This window comes from Cutaneotrichosporon oleaginosum (assembly GCF_008065305.1).
Source record: "Cutaneotrichosporon oleaginosum strain ATCC 20508 chromosome Unknown ATCC20508_contig05, whole genome shotgun sequence".
NCBI lineage: Eukaryota > Fungi > Basidiomycota > Tremellomycetes > Trichosporonales > Trichosporonaceae > Cutaneotrichosporon > Cutaneotrichosporon oleaginosum.
The window spans coordinates 258,816-274,770 of record NW_027072174.1 but is presented as its reverse complement, the minus strand read 5'-3'; the positions used below and the strand labels follow the sequence as shown (position 1 = coordinate 274,770).

The window sequence follows — 15,955 nt, the reverse complement described above, 5'->3', positions numbered from 1 at the left end:
GCATACCAGTTCGCACTGGCCCTCCCACAGCCTCCCCACGTCGCTCACCCTCAAGCCAAGCCAGTGACCCCTCTAAGAGCGGTACAGGTGGCGCTTGACAGTCTTGACGATAAGGTCCTGAGTTGGGAAAGCGAGTGTCTCCAGAGTCTCAGCGTAAGGAGTTGGCACGTCGGCGCCAGTGATGCGCTCAGGCGCGGCGTCAAGGAAGTCGAACGCGCTCGACTCGCACACCTGAGCAATGATCTCGGAGCCAACACCAAACGCAGGGAACCCGCCCTCGACAGTAATAAGGTGGTTGGTCTTCTTAATAGACGCGATGATGGTGTTGATGTCAAGCGGGCGGATCGAGCGGAGGTTGACGACCTCGACCTTGATGCCCGTTTCCTTTTCGAGGATATCGGCGGCCTGAATCGAGTCGCCTACTGCCTTTGAGTGGGCAACAATGGTCAGGTCTGTGCCCTCGCGCTCGACCTTGGCCTTGCCGAGCGGAATGGTAAAGTCGTCCGACATCTCCTCCTTGGTCATGGGGAAGGACACGCCGTAAAGAAGCTCGTTCTCCAGGAAGCAGACCTGGTGTTAGCGTTGTTGCAAGCTTCCACAGGGAGGCAGCTGGCGGTGTCGCCAAGGCTTATCACACCGCCGGAGACTACACCGTCACCATTCCAACTTACTGGGTTAATGTCGCGGATCGAGGCCTTCAGCAAACCCTTGGCGTCGGCAGCAGACCACGGAGAAACGACCTTGAGGCCAGGAATTGAGCCGTACCATGCGGCGTAGCACCTAGGCGTTAGTTCACCGTAGCTGCGGAGGAAGGAAGGCAGCAGAAAACCTTGAGCTCACTGAGAGTGCTGGGCAGCAACACCGGCGGCGGCGCCGTTGGGACCACGGAAGGTGACTGGGCACGGCACGTTGCCGCCAGACATGTAGTACGTCTTGCCAGCCGAGTTTACGATCTGGTCGATTGCCTGCATGGCAAAGTTCCAGGTCACTAAGAGTGTGAGCGGTGTGGGAGGAGTGTGACTGCCGAGGATGTGACGTGGTGGGCAGTCGTGGGATGTGGGCTACTCACTGAACTCGCAGACGGGACGGAGGCCCGCAAATGCGGCGCCGACTGCAAGACCCGCAAAGCCCTGCTCAGTGATGGGGGTCTGATATCAGCTTTTGCGGCAACAATGACGCACGTCGATAACACGGTCCTCGCCAAACTTGTCAAGCAGCCCCTTGGTAACCTTGTATGCACCGTTGTAGCGGGCAACCTCCTCGCCCATGACAAAGACGGTGTCGTCGCGGAGCATCTCCTCCTCCATGGCCGTGTTGAGGGCGTCACGGACGGTCTAGGGTCAGCGACGCTTGCGATGCCATTGCCGGCGGCACTGGCGCTGCGCGAATTGGGAGAGAGCTTGGCAGCGAAGCATAGGCTCGACTGGCTCGTTGGACACGCACCATGGTCTGGGCGCCCTCATCGGTGCTGGCTCCGCGGCGGGGGATAAGCACTGATGGGGTGCGGGGCACGCGGGCGATGGGGGATGTCTGGAGGGCAGAGCGGGCGGTGGCGAGGGCGAGAGGGGAGCGGGCGGCAGCAGAGGTGGTGAGGCTGCGCGCGCGCGCGGGGGCAAGACGGATGAGGGCGGCGCGGGTGGCCATTGTGAGTGAATGAGGGAGGATGGAGAGATGGAGGATGAGAGTAAGATGAAGAGATTGAGGAGGAGGAGGATGTGGTGGGGAGGAGGGAGGGAGCAAGGTGGAAGGAAGGAGGGAAGGATGTCACCATGCGGACCTTGTGCCCCCGCTCCGTCCGTCTTGTGTCTCCCCACCCCACATAAACTGCCGCTGCCATTGCCGCTTGCCGCATTCCCCGCCCCTGGCCTCTACTTGCCGCCCCGCCCTACGTAATTCAATTACATTTTGCTATTCTATACGATTACTCTAATCACCCCATTGTATATCCCACCCAATTACTCCTTGTTATCTCCAGGCACCATCCACGTGTTGACGGAATCCCCGGATCTCCGCCATTTCGAATCCCTCGCTCCCTCGATCCCCCTCTGTGACTTTGTTGTCGTTTATCAACATTTCCACTTGCCACTTGGCTTTCCGCAACCGACCTCCACTCGCCTCCTCTCCCACCATGGCCTCGTCCGATATCAACGCACAAGCTATCACAGCCCACTTCAGCCCCCTCCAACGCGGCCCGGCCGCTACTGCCCTCCGCGACCTCGCTCTCGCCGTCGGTTGGTACCATCTCCGTGTCCTCGAGCTCGCTGGCACGCAGTGGGCCGTCATCGTGGGACACAAGCGCAAGGAGGTGGGTGCCGTGTGCCATGGTGCCGAGTGCGCGGGATGAGGAATGCGGAAGAGGTGGGCAGCTGGTCAGTTGGTCAGCTGGGCAGCTGGGCAGCTGGCAGGAGCTACTCACCCGGCCCACTGATCCTCACTCCTCTTCATGCATCCTGACTTGGTCTCACGTCCACACCCGCTGACAGCCAGGACCCTCTCCGCGCCGTCCTCCCGCTGCCGCTCCATACCAACGCCCTCGTCCCCTCCGAGCTGCATGCCATCTTTGGCGCCCTCTCCAAAGTCTCCGTCAACGACCTGCCTCCTCCTCTCCCCGAGTTTGCGCCCAGCGTCGATAGGCTGCGCAAGGCCTATGCTGCCATGACTGGAAAGAAGCACGACGAGCTGGACGCCGTCAACGAGGATGACGAGAACGACGAGGAAAAAGAGGATCAAGAGCAGCAGCCCGACTTGTCCGGCCAGTTTGACCCAGACACTCTCTACACCGCCATCGTATGCGCAGACTCCACCGTCGTCTACTACAAGCTCTCCCGCGGTATTCGCAAGCCTCACGATATCCCAGACGAGTAGACGCTCAGAGCGATCAGAGCAATTTGCCTCTCACACTGCATCTCATCATCAACTCTGCATTCGCACGCGTGCACACACGCACGCATCCACATAACCCCACCCAGAGCACGCCAAGCACACCCAAAGCAAACTCGCAAATCCGTACGCACATGCACCCCCCATTTTTGTAACTCTAGTACAATATGCATTATGCCACTATAAAGTGAGCAATTCAATCCCATGAATGCTAAAAACTCCTCTGCAAGACATTCATTCCACCGAATGCTCACTTACAGGGTCAAAACACCCTGCAGCACCCCCTTCTCCTCTGCCGACAGCGCCCCCACCATCTCGTGCATCCCATTTGCGTTGGACGCGTAGCACGACCGCAGTGTCTCGGTAATGTGCTCACCCATGTCGATCTGCGCCAGCGGGTCCGCCTTGAGGTCCTCGTCGTCGTCCTGCGCATCGCTGGCATTGGGACCCGCGTCAAGCCAGTCGCTCAGCAGCGCGAATTCGTCGTCGGGCGCGGGGCCTGCGAGGAGATCGTCGTCGTCCCACTCCTCGTCGCCGTCGTCCTCGGGTACGTCGAGCCCGCCCTTCGACTTGCCCTTCCCCTTGCCCTCAACCTGCACGTCCTTGAGCAGCAGCTTGAGCGCCTTGATGGGGAACGGAATCTCCGAGTACGTGTTGGGCTGCGCCAGAGTGCGCGATCGCGTCATAATGCGGTTGCGGTTTGCGTCCGTGATCAGCAGGTCTCCCTTGACGCGCACGCGGTTGAGGGCTGGAGACCCCGCGCTGAACAGCTTGCAGAGGCCGAGGTCATTGACGCGGATGTTCCACGAGCCGGTGATTGTGTCTGCGACATCGCTCCACTTCTGCAGCACAAGGTCGAGTGCCGGTGCAGTCTGGCCTGGCCCGACAGTGACGGGCTGGAACGACTGGAGAAGCGCCAGCGACTCTTCAGTGTACTCTGTTCCGAAGAGGTACGCGAACGGAATAATCATTGACTGTATGAAGCTGTCGGTCTGCGCAGTAGCGAGGCGTGAGGCCATGGCGCTGAGCAGATCACCCAAAACCGGGGCGATCGCAGAGCCCGCCTTGCGGAAGAGGTGCATGACGAGGTCGCCAACGAAGATGCCGCCCGATTCGGAGAAGGTAGGCGCCAAGAAGCGGCCCAGCAGCCCAAAAATGCGCGCGATGCCGTTGGTCCCGTCTGGTGCGTGCCACTCAATGAGCTTGTCGCAGTCCTTGCGGACAATGTACGTGAGGTGGAGCATGCCGCGCTGGATTACCTCCATGTCGTCGGTCTGCTCGAGGACCTTCATGACAGCAACGGTCACCGTGCCGATGTACTCGGCCTCGAGGGGCCCTCCGCGTGGCCTAACAATGGCATTGGCGAGCTGAATGGCCTCGCCGGGAACGTGCAACGTGTCCTCGTCGACCGGCTGGGTAATGAGCTCCGCAAGGCGGGGCGAGAGGAAGTTCACGAGGGTCGAAATTGCCGATGGGTTCGGCGACGATGCGATCGACTCAACAAGCTCCTCGGTGATAGCGGTGAAGATTGGATCTTTGGTCAGCAATCACGCGTGGAAGTCTCTGCCTACCAGTCGTGTTCTTCAGCCACTCATTGTAGACGTGCTCGCAAATTGCATTGGTGCTTTCGGCATTGAGGGCTGCCTTGTCAAGCGAAACCACGGAGTGAATAGTCTCCAGAATGAGGTAAAGCGTCTCGTTCGTCATGCCCCAGAGCACTGGAAGGAGCAGCGACAGCACCTTGGGCGCTTGCGCGCTCATGATGCTCGAGTCGACATGTCGGCAGAAGTTGCGGATCGTCTTCACGGCCGAGATCTTGACTGGCACGGAGATGTTCTCCGAGCTCAGTGCCTCTACGGTGGCATTGAGGTAGTGCTGCGCGACGTTGTCAGAAAGCGGGCTTGCGAACTGGGAGGCGAAGACGAAAGCGCGACCCTGCAGGAACGGCGCGTCCGTCTGCACGAGTAGGCTAGGGATGACCTGGTCAAAGAAGTAAGCCAGGTCCAGGGTGGGCTGGCGGCCAGCATCGCTGTCCTGCTCGAGGAGATTAGTGAGGTCGTCGGCAATGCCGCCGAGGAGCCCGAGCATAGTTTCGAGCGGCTTCCACCAGTCTGCGTTGCCGGACGCGTGTGCAGCTGCACTCTCGTGTACGCGCCGTTTCGCGATCTCGTTTACCACTGCGCCGACGGGACGTGGCCACTTGTCGATCATTGAGCCCATCAGGTCATGCCCGATAATGCGCAGAGAGTACTCAAAGTTGTCCTCATCCTCGTCCTCCACAAAGGCGTTTGCGTCCTCGAGCCACTCCTCCTCCTGTTGCCGGGTCACCTGAGTGTAGGTGAGGACAAGCCCAACGATGGTCTCCATGACGGCGGTGCCACGCTCCTCGGAGGCGTTGAGGAGAATTTCCTGAGCGTCCTTAGAGCGCACCGTCGGCTCCAGATACTCAAATATCGCGGATGCGAGGTCGTCGAGATCCATCTTGACCTGGTAAGAGTCCTCGGGGATGGGTGGGTCTGGGGAGTCGGGGTCCGAGCTGACATAGTAGCGGTTGAAGGCAGGGAGGAGGGAAGTGAGGTTGAGAATGGAAAGTCTGAGAAAGGTGGGAATGTGAGGGGCAATGTAACGGGGAAACTTTGTCTGGAACTGGAGGAGCACGCGGAAGATGCGAATACGCAGCGCGAGGCTCTCCCAACTAGTCTGAAGGTCGACGGCGGCATCGACGCTGAGCAACTGGGTGAACGCGTCAAACCATACAGGCGCCATGCTGTTGAGCGCCTGACGCACAGCCTGGGGGTGTTCTTCCTTGAGCATCTCGAGCAATGTCACAACTTGACGGTAGACGGCGACCGTCTCTGCGCGGGTGAGGAAGGAGTGTACGCCAGGGCTGCCGAGAATGGAAAGGAGTGCGGGAACAAGGTCGCGCACGACGGGAACAAGCTGGTCCTCGCTCAGCTCGTTCTTGACGAACTCGGTGACAACGCGCATTGCGCCGTGGACAGCATCTGGTGAGCCCGTCTGTAGCAAGGTGATGAGCTCAGACAGAAGAGTAGGCCAGTCGTCAGGCCAGTCGGAGCGGGCTACGGTGGAGCAAGCGAAAGCAGCGGCGGTACGGACCTTGCGCTCGCGGTCGGAGAGGGCGCGCAGTAGCATCGGTCGGATGGCGGCCTTTGCCTCACTTGGGGTGGCGGGGGGCTCATACGCATCAGAGCAAGCACTCCAGTGCTTGTCAATATACTTTTGTAGAAGGATACCAGCGGACTGGCGCTGGGGCAGTGAGACGTTGTAGTCGGCCAGAATTCGAGTAAGACTCAGACCGCCCTCTGCACGTTAGCACTGAGGCGCAAGGGGGGAAGGAAGTAATGTGATGAGGTGGTCTAGGCATACCTGGGTGCTGGTAGAGAGATTTGAGCTGCTCCTCGGCGGCACGGCGAGTGGCCTCGTGGGGGTCGAGGGTAGCCTGCAAGCAGGAGATAACCTGGGCATCGAGGTCCGAGCCGGAGGACATGGCGACCTGTCAAGTGTTGGTGATGTGGGGATGTAAAGGCAACCGCAAGTGGTGCATGGTGCAGCGCGTCAAAGAAGTTGGGAGGAGCGGCCGGAGATCAGAAACTGTCCGTTGTTGACAATGTCGGAAAGTCGCGCGTTCGATCCACGACGGAGAACTCGAGTTGATTATAATTGGCGCGTAATCTGGCAACTCTGTGCGGGCGGAAAGGTTATTACTACTTGTTGTGCCTTGCCAATCATCCACCGTCAGGTTTCCCCCATCATTGTAGCGCCGTCACAACCTCACCAAGGCGGCGCACACAGTGGCCAGTAAACATCTTGCATGTCGAACGGTGGGCATGCTCGGCTGATATAATAAACAAGGCTCTGCGCGAGCCGAGGATCCAGCTGCCACCGGGTCCAGGTCAGTGGTGCGGATTGAGGCGTTTCTGGAAGATCCTAATTGCTAGCGCTAATACTGTAATAGCGACGAAATACCCTGCAGTTGCGCGATTTCTCTGAGCAATCGTCCTTGCATAGACCATTGGACGTCATTCTATCCGCTAATACTGCGTTCCTTCCGGCATTCTCCACGACGCCGCTTCCACCGAGCTCGGGTAGTCCGTCTACCACCTTGCCGTGGCAGCCTGACCGCCTGAGAGCTGGAGTGCAAGGCGCCTACGTGGGTTGCGGATGATGGATGATGGATGAGGGATGATGGAAGATGGGTGACGATCGCCAGAATGCCCAGTGTGAATAGCACAGGCCAGGCACGGCCACACCACCCAAGTTGCCACCGATACGCCTTGGATCTTTATCCGTCTTCCTCTTGCCATCACTCCTCTCTTCATCACCCGCTCCCCCCTCGGTCCTCCTACCACCTCTCTCACACCCCCTCCGATGCAGTCCTCGCGGGGACTCGGCTCGCCGCCCCCAACACCCTCAAGGTTTCCATGGTTTGGCGCCGGTCTTGCCCTCCTCGCCACCGTCGTGCTTGTCTCGGGCGCACCCCTCGTCCCCGAGCCCCGCGAGTTCGCCAGCACTGCGTTCTACAAGACTCCCCCTCATGAGGCTGCGGCACGTGCCGCCGACATCCGCGCACTGTTCGCCGACCCCACGGCACCGTGGATCCCCGACGCCCGCGAGCGTTCTGGCGGCTGGATCGCACATTGGCTCGGCGGAGGAGAGGGCGCCGTCACCGTCTCTGTACGAGAGCTTGCTTGACATAGCTAACCCCAGGTTGATGGCAGCAACCTCACGCTTCCCCACCGCCCCGCCGCATTCCCAGACTGGCTCGGGCCCACCGCTCAGCTGCCCATCTCCGGCGTCTTGCGCCCCTTTGTCGTTTTGCCCCCACCGAAGCCGCAAAAGGATGACAAGGGGAAAGAGGCGCCGGAGCGCGCCTGTGTCGCGCCCACATGGCCGCCCATTCGCCCCGCATACCCACTTCCACCCTACACTATCGCCCTTGTTGAGCGCGGCGGGTGCGATTTCGCGACCAAGGTCGTCGCCGCGCAGGAGCGAGGCGCCGCTGCTGTGATTGTTGGTGACTCGGTTGCGCACCCCGGAGAGACCGACGAGGAAGGGCGCGCGAGAGAGAACCTGATTACTATGTTTTCACCCGGTGAGTTGCTCTTCTGCCAGATCTGGGTCCAGCCGTGCGCAAAGCCACCTCGCTTTCGCGGCCCGAGAACAGATTCAGTGTGGCTGAAGTAATGGCGCATGTGTCGTTTGGGGAGCATGACTGCTTCAAGGAGCACACCCGGATTGGACAGAGACCTTTTCTGGCGTCGCGTGCCCCCTCCTGCATCTCCTCTGGGGATGTGCCATGTTGCAACCACAGCGATGGTTGACGAGCAACAGGCGAGACATAGCGCTTCGCCGAACGCGACCGGCACGTCGCCATCTCCCCATCTCACCATCCTAGCAGTCTGTTTTACTGGCGTCCCCTGCGACCTTGCCTCTTCCGCCTGTCGCTTCTGTTCTCAGCCTCTTGCCGCCTTTGAACGCTCATAACCACCCTTCCTTGGCGCATCGCTGATAATCCACAGAAGATACCTCTGGCATTATTATCCCTAGCGTATTTGTGTCACGCGCAAGTTACCTCATCCTCCGTGATCTGTTATCGAACCACACCGTCAAGGGGAAGCCTGGAATCTGCGTCGAAGTCGGCGAAGCATCCGACGATGGAAGGTAAGCCGCCGCCGTGTTTCAGCAGGTTGCGACCATTCCGCCACACTTGCAACTCCTTCTGTACCACTTGCCTCTCTGCTCCATGTCTATCACAAGTTGCCCCCACCCAACTTGCCCATCGTCCTCCTCCACTTTCTCGTCCTACCCACCCCATTTTCCGTGGTGCCGGAGAATAAGCCCAGAATGATCGACTGACACTAGCGCCCTTGGCAGTCTGCTGACTTTCGCCCTCCTCATGCCATCCCTGTTCCTCATCGCCACGGTTGCGGCGCATCGTGTCCGTGTGGCCCGGTGAGTCATCTCCTCTTACATTGGCTGATTCAACTAGTCAGCGTGAAGCGAATCGAGCCCCACCTACCGTTGTCCTTTCTTTGCCGGAGCGTGTGTGGGCACCAGACATTGTGTGGGAGAAGGACGACTCCGAGTCGGACAAGGACGAGGGGTCGCAACAAGGGGACGGCGGCATTGCAAAACCACAGTTGACAGCGACAAATGACTCGGCCGAGACGACAACCGATGGTGCTCCCGAGACAACCGATCCTTCGGAAACTCTCGCTGCACAGGGTGACTCGGATGTTACGACGCGTTCCGCGGAGGCCGACGACGAGGCGGATGCGGACGCGACTGCGCCTTCACATACACAACCACCTCGTCGCCGGGGCAAGGAGCGTCGCAAGAGCAAGCGTTACTACTCCAAGGACGAATGTGCCATCTGCATGGACAACTTCCACAAGGGAGAGATCGTGCGCATCCTTCCTTGCGGACATGTTTTCCACAAGGACGAGTGTGACGAGTGGCTCCTCAAGTGGAGAAAGCTGGTACGTGAATCTGTCGTGTCTCTGTGCTGCCTGGCGGGCCTGAGAGCTGTATTAAATTCCTCGCTTTCAATTCTCCCCAGAGGCCAGAGGACGGTTTCGATTACGACGTGGGCGGAATGTTTCATGCTGACGACCAGTGTCCTACCTGCCGTGCGGACGTCACGATTCCAACGACGGATCTATCGGGTTCGACTACAATCACTCCGGTCGTCGACCGGAACGCGACGCCCGAGGACGGGGCAGGGGCAGGGTATGGTGCGGTGGAAGACGATGGCGAGGCAGGTCCAAGGGCGCGAGGCTCGTGGGCTGCGCGCGCGGGGGCCCGTGTCAGTTCTATCTGGGGCTCGCTACGTGCCGCGGTCGCACGCCCTGCCCTCGAGACTGAAGGAGAGCGCACGCCGCTCATGCCGACCAATATTGTGTGAGGAGGAGACTTGTGTTGAGAGATGGACAGAGCAGAGCCGCACGGCCGATTGAATCTTGAGCTGTGTGGGAATTTCTTCCCTTAATCCACCATCATGCGGTGTGGTCGGCTCCGCTCTACGTGTTGTATGCCTGATGCCACGCCCCGATCACGAAATGATACGATGCCACGCGTGCGTGTGAGCTTGTGCGTGTGAGCTTGTGCGTGTATTTCAGCGATTTTACAAGGATTTTGCGATTACCTTAAGCGACCATTTGTTACACACATTCGTTACACACATTTTACACAAATTTTCCCCTGTCGGCTATGTCGGTACGGTACAAAGATGTCTGTCGGTGGTCAGTGGTCGTTGGTTGGGGGTCGGCAGTTGCTTAGTTGGGTGTCGGTTGTCGGGATGGAGGAGGTGTCCGCTGGCCTGTTGGAATTGATGGAATCTGATTGCTGCCCCTTAATTTACTGTAGAAGCGGCGGCCGAAGAGGATGGAATATTGGGAAGCGTGGCACGAGTTCGGGATGCATCTGTGTGGCATGTGCGGAGGAGTAGATGAGAGAGAGAGAGAGAGAGAGAGTGGAGATGGCAGTGGCGAATGACGTGCGACTTCATGCCTCGGAAATTGATGACGCGGTGGGAGGCTTCGTGCTGCTCGCTGCGCATCGAATCGTTCCAGACTTGAAGACGAGTTGCGGGAATTACGGGATGGAACTATGCACCGTGAGCTGTGTGACACTACGGAACTGGATACTGAGTGGCGGGGTCCGTCATAGTGTTGCGATAGCAGAGCAGCTCGTCAGCTCGTCAGACTAGCTCCCTATCTCGCTTAATGCTTCGGTTTAGGCCAGTCAGTGACGACGCACTCTTGTCTATCCTTCACGATCCACCACTCATCCTCTCAATTACAATCTCATTTTGACTGCGTCTGTGTCTGCCTCTGCCTTTGCATCTGTCTGTTTCGGCGAGTGCGAATGGCAAGGGGATGTGGGAGCGCGAGGAGGACTCTGTCGTTTGTGTCACTGTTCCCTCCTCCCTCTCCCCACTCGTCCCCACCCCCTCGATCTCCTCTCTACTCACTCTCCCAGCTCCCAGCCATCGAGCTCACCCACGCACACCGTGCGACACACTGATCGGCCTCAACGCAGCATACAGCGTCTGCACAGGACTCTCAGACTCGCATTCAACGCGTGCCGATCTCCGTCCATCCCCACCCATCCTCGCCGCTCTCCCCGCCATTTGTGCGAATCTCCCCCCGCTTGTCCTGCGCCCCTCTGCCCGCCCGCCACACCCCGCTAGATCGCCTCGCGCATCCGCCGTCCCGGACATCAAGCGGCGATCCGATGGCCAGGGGGCGTGGGTGTGGGCGCAGTCCGCAGGCCGCGGGCAGCGGAGGGCGGAGGACGGAGGGCGCAGAAGGTGCGGGGCGCGGGGCGCGTGGAGGACGACTAGGCGGTCGGCTGACCCGAGGGCAGCGAGCAACGAGGAAGGGGCAGCAGTGGGGCGTCGAGAGACGCAACAGTCTCAAACCTCCCCACCTCATCTTCGTCCTCATTCTTGTCCTCCTCCCCCCTCGTCCTCGTTGCTCGTCGCCATCCCTCTCCGTCGCTCCGTCGGCCACCTACACTTCTTCAGCCACCCCCGCCCCGACACGCCAAGTGCTGATAAAGCCCCAGCTCTGCCCTCTGTCTCTCACCATCCCTTCGCCCCACGCCCGGCGATCCGCTTTCTTGTAGCCCCCACAAAGCCCTCCTCAATCCTCAAGCCGCCTCTCCTCACGCTGTCTCTCATCAACCCAAGCCCTCAACACTGGCGTACATCATCTTTCTCTTGGCCCCATCCCCTCTCCTTCATCCCTCCCCCTCTCCCTCTCTCCCAAGTTCCCAGGCCCCCAAGTCCCCGGCCCCAGATCCAAGCCACACTTACCTCACCACATCGGACCGCCACAGTCACCGCCTCCTGTCCTCTGGCCTAGATATCTTGACATCTTGACATCTCGCCCACGCTCATCCTTCTACACAATGTATTCTTCCATCTACGCTGGGGGCTCACCCCCGCGCAGCACGCCCGAGGCCGCATCGGCGCCGGCGCCCGCCGCCAGCGCCCCCTCGTCCTCGCCCGGCTCGGGGGCGACGCCCATGGACCGCGACCCGAGCAACACAGGCACCCCACAGATGGGGAAGCGCACGCCCGACGGCATCGACGGGCACGTCGACGGTGTGGCCAACGGCGTGGCGGCGCCCAACCGCGCGCCCCGCCCAGCCGCCCACCCAAGCCCAAGCTCAAGCTCCCGCGTCCAACTCTCACTCGCCCCTGCCGGCGCTCAACAAGGGCATGTATTTTCCGCCAATTTGGACTCAAAACGAAATGTGGGACCGCCAGAATGTCCCATGGCTAGGCCGCACCGAGCAGCCCTCGGGGCCCAGCGTGCTCGAGCGCTGGCGCGCGAGTTACGATCGGTATGACCGGCGTGACGAGAATAAGTTTGCGCCGGTTGGAGGCAGCACAGGTGCTACGAGCACAGGCGGTGGTGTTGGCAGTGGTAGCGGCAGTGGCGGTGGCAGAGCCACGCGCGATCGCGATGGCCCAGATGGGTTTGACCACTACGAGCGCGACGGGTACTATGACAAGGGCGATCCGTTCAATAATAAGCCCAGACCCGCTTCCGCTTCCGCCCCGCCTCCCTCCGGCCTCAACGTACTAGGATATGTACACCCACACGACCGTCCGCTCCCTCCTCGTCTATCGCTTTTCAACCCGCCCTACTACCCGCAGCATCAAGTATATGGCCACGCTGGGCCTCCTCCGACGCAGCAGCAGCAGCAGCAGCAGCAGCAACAGCAACAGCAGCAGCACGCCGAGTCGGAGCGCCCCACTCCCAACCAGAACCAAAACCCCACGCAGGCTCAGCCAGCCTTCGGCCTTTCGAACATACACGACACGTACATGAACCACACGCTGCCTGCGCCGAACCATCTCTCGCCCCCGAACCATCTCAACCACATGCCCATGAACCACATGAACCACCTCGACAACCTTGGCATGTCCAACCACCTGCCTCCGCTGCAGAACATGCTGCCTCTCCCGAACAACATGAACCACATGGGCATACACGTCCAGCCGCCCGTGTTCCCGTTCCCCTCGGCGCCCGACTGGCCCGGCGCCGGGCCCATGGAGAACTCGATCAACCACAACTCGTCGCACGACATACGCCCGCGCGAATATCTCGGGACGCCTTGGAAGGGCGCCGACGCCGACGGCCCGAGCGCAGGGCCCAGCACGTCGCGCCGCGGCGGCCGCTCCGGCTCCGCGCCGCCTGCCGTACGTCTGCCCCGTGACCCGCACTCGTTAACTCCAGCGCCGCTTCCCCTGCCCCGACTGCTCCGAGGCCTTCACCCGCCGCAACGACCTGAACCGGCACAGACGCAAGCACAGTGCGTCTCCCCCTCCCCTCCGCTAACGGCAGCCGGCGAGAAGCCGTTCCAGTGCCCCGTGTGCGGGACCGCCTACGTAAGCCCCGCGGAGGAAGCACTGACGCCAGGCCCGCAAGGACAAGCTGCTCATGCATATCCAGCGCGCGGAGCTGTGCCGCTCGCGCCTGCCCCCCCGCCCGCCTGGGCGCGGCCGCGGCCGGGGCGCCAGAGCCAACTAGCTGTCATAGCTGTATCTACATCTCATACTCCGTCCGACTGAGCATGCATAACCATATCCTGTGTCAGGAGTAGAGGAGGGTGCAGTTCAGTAGGAGGGAGGATCAGTGGGTGAGCGGCGAGTGGGTGAGTGGCGAGGCAACGTTTTCTAGGAATGTTCCGCAGAATTACCGAGAACGTTCCTGCTGGAAGAGAAGCAAGCCGGGCCGAAGTAAGCGGATCTGGAACGGGAGTGAGGCAGAAACGGCAGAAGCGGGCTGCCCGGGGGCGGTAAGACACGTTGCGACGGTGCGAGAAGAAGACATGCGGCGGCATAGAAGCTTGCAAGCATTCCCGGATGCGATGTAGGGTATAATAGCTCGATCGATTAAGGCCGCCATGGGAGGCAGGGCGTTGAGAACTGGCTGGTGTGAGGAGTGGACATATGCGAGGATGGGTATAGGGCGAGATGCGTGGCGTCGAGGAGTGATGCTGGAGCTGGCGCCGGGGCATGGTACCGCTTGAGATGCTGTCCTCCCTCCGCGTGGTGAGTTCAGGTCGGAGGATGCGGTGGTGGGCAGTATGATGATGGCGGTACTTCGTTGGCGCGGTGGTTCCGAGGCGTGAGCGTGCCAGCTCGTGCGGGCCCACTGAACTAAGCGCAGCTAACGTCATGCTCGCGCTTCTGCTTATCCATGTCGAATGATTCCCAGTGATGCGAGGGTTCGCTCGTGGTCAGGTGCGCCGTGCAATGCCACAGTTGGCTGAGCGCTGGTGTCGGGCGGATGCCAACTGCCCATTTGGCATGGCTTGCCCATCGCGCCATGGCGTCCTTGAGCCCACTCGCCATCCCCGTTCTTTCTAGCGCGAAAGGACTTTGTCAAGGGTTCGAATCGGGTGTACACTTGCAGAGTGCTGCGACTGAGTCTACGCCAGCACTGATGGATGTGAGCTCCGACGCCCAGGCCAGCACCTCAGACTGCTTAAACCTGCATCTTCATGTTACTGTCGCGTGTACTGATCCCACTTAGGCACCAGCCTGGCCCGGGTTCTTCGAGCTGGCCGTCAGCCTTCTCCGTTGATAACGATGGACACTTACAGAATCTCGATCCAGTACCCATCGGGGTCGTAAATAAAGGCAATGTGCTGATGTCAGCCGAGCTCAACACATGCTGATGGCCATCATCAACGTCTCCACGAGAAAGACCTTGGAGGCCACCAGCCATCTCCTCTCACGCGCATACGGCCCTCCTCAGGACGCTTCTTGAACTTGACGCCGAGCTCGTCGAAGCGGTTGCATGCGGCCTGCAGGTCGTCGACGGCGATGCAGATGTGACCGAAACCGCGGCCAGGCTCGTCGTTGCCCGAAGCGTAGCCCTTGAAGGTGGGGTCGGATTCTGGTGTCAGCCTGGTGGAGCTATTTCAGGCGGCTGGCCATGGACGGTCCATGACGCACCAGTGCCGTGGTTGTGGCAGAGCTCGAGCACGCCCTCACGAGCGGTGAAGGCGTCGCCCTTCTCCTCCTTGGACGCGCCGGCCTTGGAGCCAAAGCCGGAGGGGTAGCCGAGGCTGGTGTCAGCTCTGTAAGGAGTGCGCAGAGTCGACTGCTCACAAGTAGTTGGTGAAGTCGGGGCCGTCGGACTGGCGGAAGCACTGGGGTTAGTGGGGAGCAAAGAGAGCAGGGAGGTTCCACCTGGTCAGAGAAATGCAAGGATTGATGATATCTCAAGGATGAAGTCGCACTGAGGCCTGTCACCACTCACCTCCATGCCAAGAACCTTCTCGTAGAACTCGATGGACTTCTTGGGGTCCCGAATACGGAACATGGTGTGGTTGAAGATGTAGGTGGCGGGGTCGGACTTGGTAGCCATGGTGCGTGCGTTCTTTGCAATGTGAGAGGAGAGAGACGCGATGCGAGTGATGGGGGACATGCGATGAGCAAGAGACGAAGAGCACAGAGTTGAGATGCGAGTGCGAGAGAGGGACGGTGTAATCGAGACGTCTATCTTGAGCCTCGCACCCAAATCGCGCGCGTCATAGCGGGATCAAATTCGAATCAGAGTGGGCAGCCGGCATCTCGCGGGCACTGTCCACGTGGTGTGGGGCTCCCAGGCACACTTGATCCGGTTCTGGTCAGTCTGGTTGCCGGACCTCGCTTCGGCGTGAACCGATCAGCGGCAGAGACATTTATGTAGCGCCTACTCTGTTCTCGTCTTTCGTCTTTGCCCATCTGGACACAGAAACAGACAGTGAGTACCTGTGGGAGGTAGTAGAACGAGATCAAGTGTTGGCTGTGGCTCTCAGGCGTATCTCCTTCCAAGGGGTGTCACGAGAGTCGCTGCTGGGCAAGAAACTGGGCGATCTGCCTGCCCTGCTCGACCAGCCGCAACCACACTTCCTCCCCCTCCTTAGCTCACACCAGTGCTTGACAAGAACGAGGCCATCGGCGTCCGCACCGCAGTGCTCGACCGCATCCGCCAGTCGGCGCGCGAGGACATTGGCTCTGGCCGCGTCGCCCACAAGGTCGGAATCG

The 15,955-nt window shown here is 60.4% G+C and overlaps 7 protein-coding genes across 7 annotated transcripts; 2 read left to right on the top strand and 5 right to left on the bottom strand.

Moving 5' to 3' along the window:
- Positions 1-72: 72 nt before the first annotated feature.
- COLE_05626 (uncharacterized protein) lies at positions 73-1,644 on the bottom strand (the record flags this gene model as incomplete). Its single annotated transcript, XM_018425451.1, has 6 exons — positions 73-570; positions 672-780; positions 841-988; positions 1,070-1,148; positions 1,182-1,334; positions 1,444-1,644. The coding sequence occupies 6 exons, from the start codon at positions 1,642-1,644 to the stop codon at positions 73-75; spliced, it is 1,188 nt and encodes a 395-aa protein (XP_018277843.1).
- A 484-nt stretch (positions 1,645-2,128) lies between these two features.
- Positions 2,129-2,865, top strand: COLE_05625 (uncharacterized protein; the record flags this gene model as incomplete). Its single annotated transcript, XM_018421425.2, has 2 exons — positions 2,129-2,305; positions 2,488-2,865. The coding sequence occupies 2 exons, from the start codon at positions 2,129-2,131 to the stop codon at positions 2,863-2,865; spliced, it is 555 nt and encodes a 184-aa protein (XP_018277842.1).
- A 269-nt stretch (positions 2,866-3,134) lies between these two features.
- On the bottom strand, positions 3,135-6,388 carry COLE_05624 (uncharacterized protein; the record flags this gene model as incomplete). Its single annotated transcript, XM_018420891.2, has 3 exons — positions 3,135-4,414; positions 4,452-6,203; positions 6,268-6,388. 3 exons carry the CDS (start codon positions 6,386-6,388, stop codon positions 3,135-3,137), a joined length of 3,153 nt encoding a protein of 1,050 aa, XP_018277841.1.
- Positions 6,389-6,995: 607 nt separating this feature from the next.
- COLE_05623 (uncharacterized protein) lies at positions 6,996-7,220 on the bottom strand (the record flags this gene model as incomplete). Its single annotated transcript, XM_018419403.2, has 1 exon — positions 6,996-7,220. One exon carries the CDS (start codon positions 7,218-7,220, stop codon positions 6,996-6,998), a length of 225 nt encoding a protein of 74 aa, XP_018277840.1.
- A 49-nt stretch (positions 7,221-7,269) lies between these two features.
- On the top strand, positions 7,270-9,805 carry COLE_05622 (uncharacterized protein; the record flags this gene model as incomplete). Its single annotated transcript, XM_018419402.2, has 6 exons — positions 7,270-7,575; positions 7,609-7,993; positions 8,421-8,562; positions 8,764-8,853; positions 8,891-9,380; positions 9,518-9,805. 6 exons carry the CDS (start codon positions 7,270-7,272, stop codon positions 9,803-9,805), a joined length of 1,701 nt encoding a protein of 566 aa, XP_018277839.1.
- A 3,662-nt stretch (positions 9,806-13,467) lies between these two features.
- On the bottom strand, positions 13,468-14,097 carry COLE_05621 (uncharacterized protein; the record flags this gene model as incomplete). Its single annotated transcript, XM_065626425.1, has 1 exon — positions 13,468-14,097. One exon carries the CDS (start codon positions 14,095-14,097, stop codon positions 13,468-13,470), a length of 630 nt encoding a protein of 209 aa, XP_065482236.1.
- Positions 14,098-14,517: 420 nt separating this feature from the next.
- Positions 14,518-15,293, bottom strand: COLE_05620 (uncharacterized protein; the record flags this gene model as incomplete). Its single annotated transcript, XM_018420428.1, has 5 exons — positions 14,518-14,568; positions 14,659-14,819; positions 14,879-14,991; positions 15,035-15,075; positions 15,186-15,293. 5 exons carry the CDS (start codon positions 15,291-15,293, stop codon positions 14,518-14,520), a joined length of 474 nt encoding a protein of 157 aa, XP_018277836.1.
- Between the last annotated feature and the right edge of the window lie 662 nt (positions 15,294-15,955).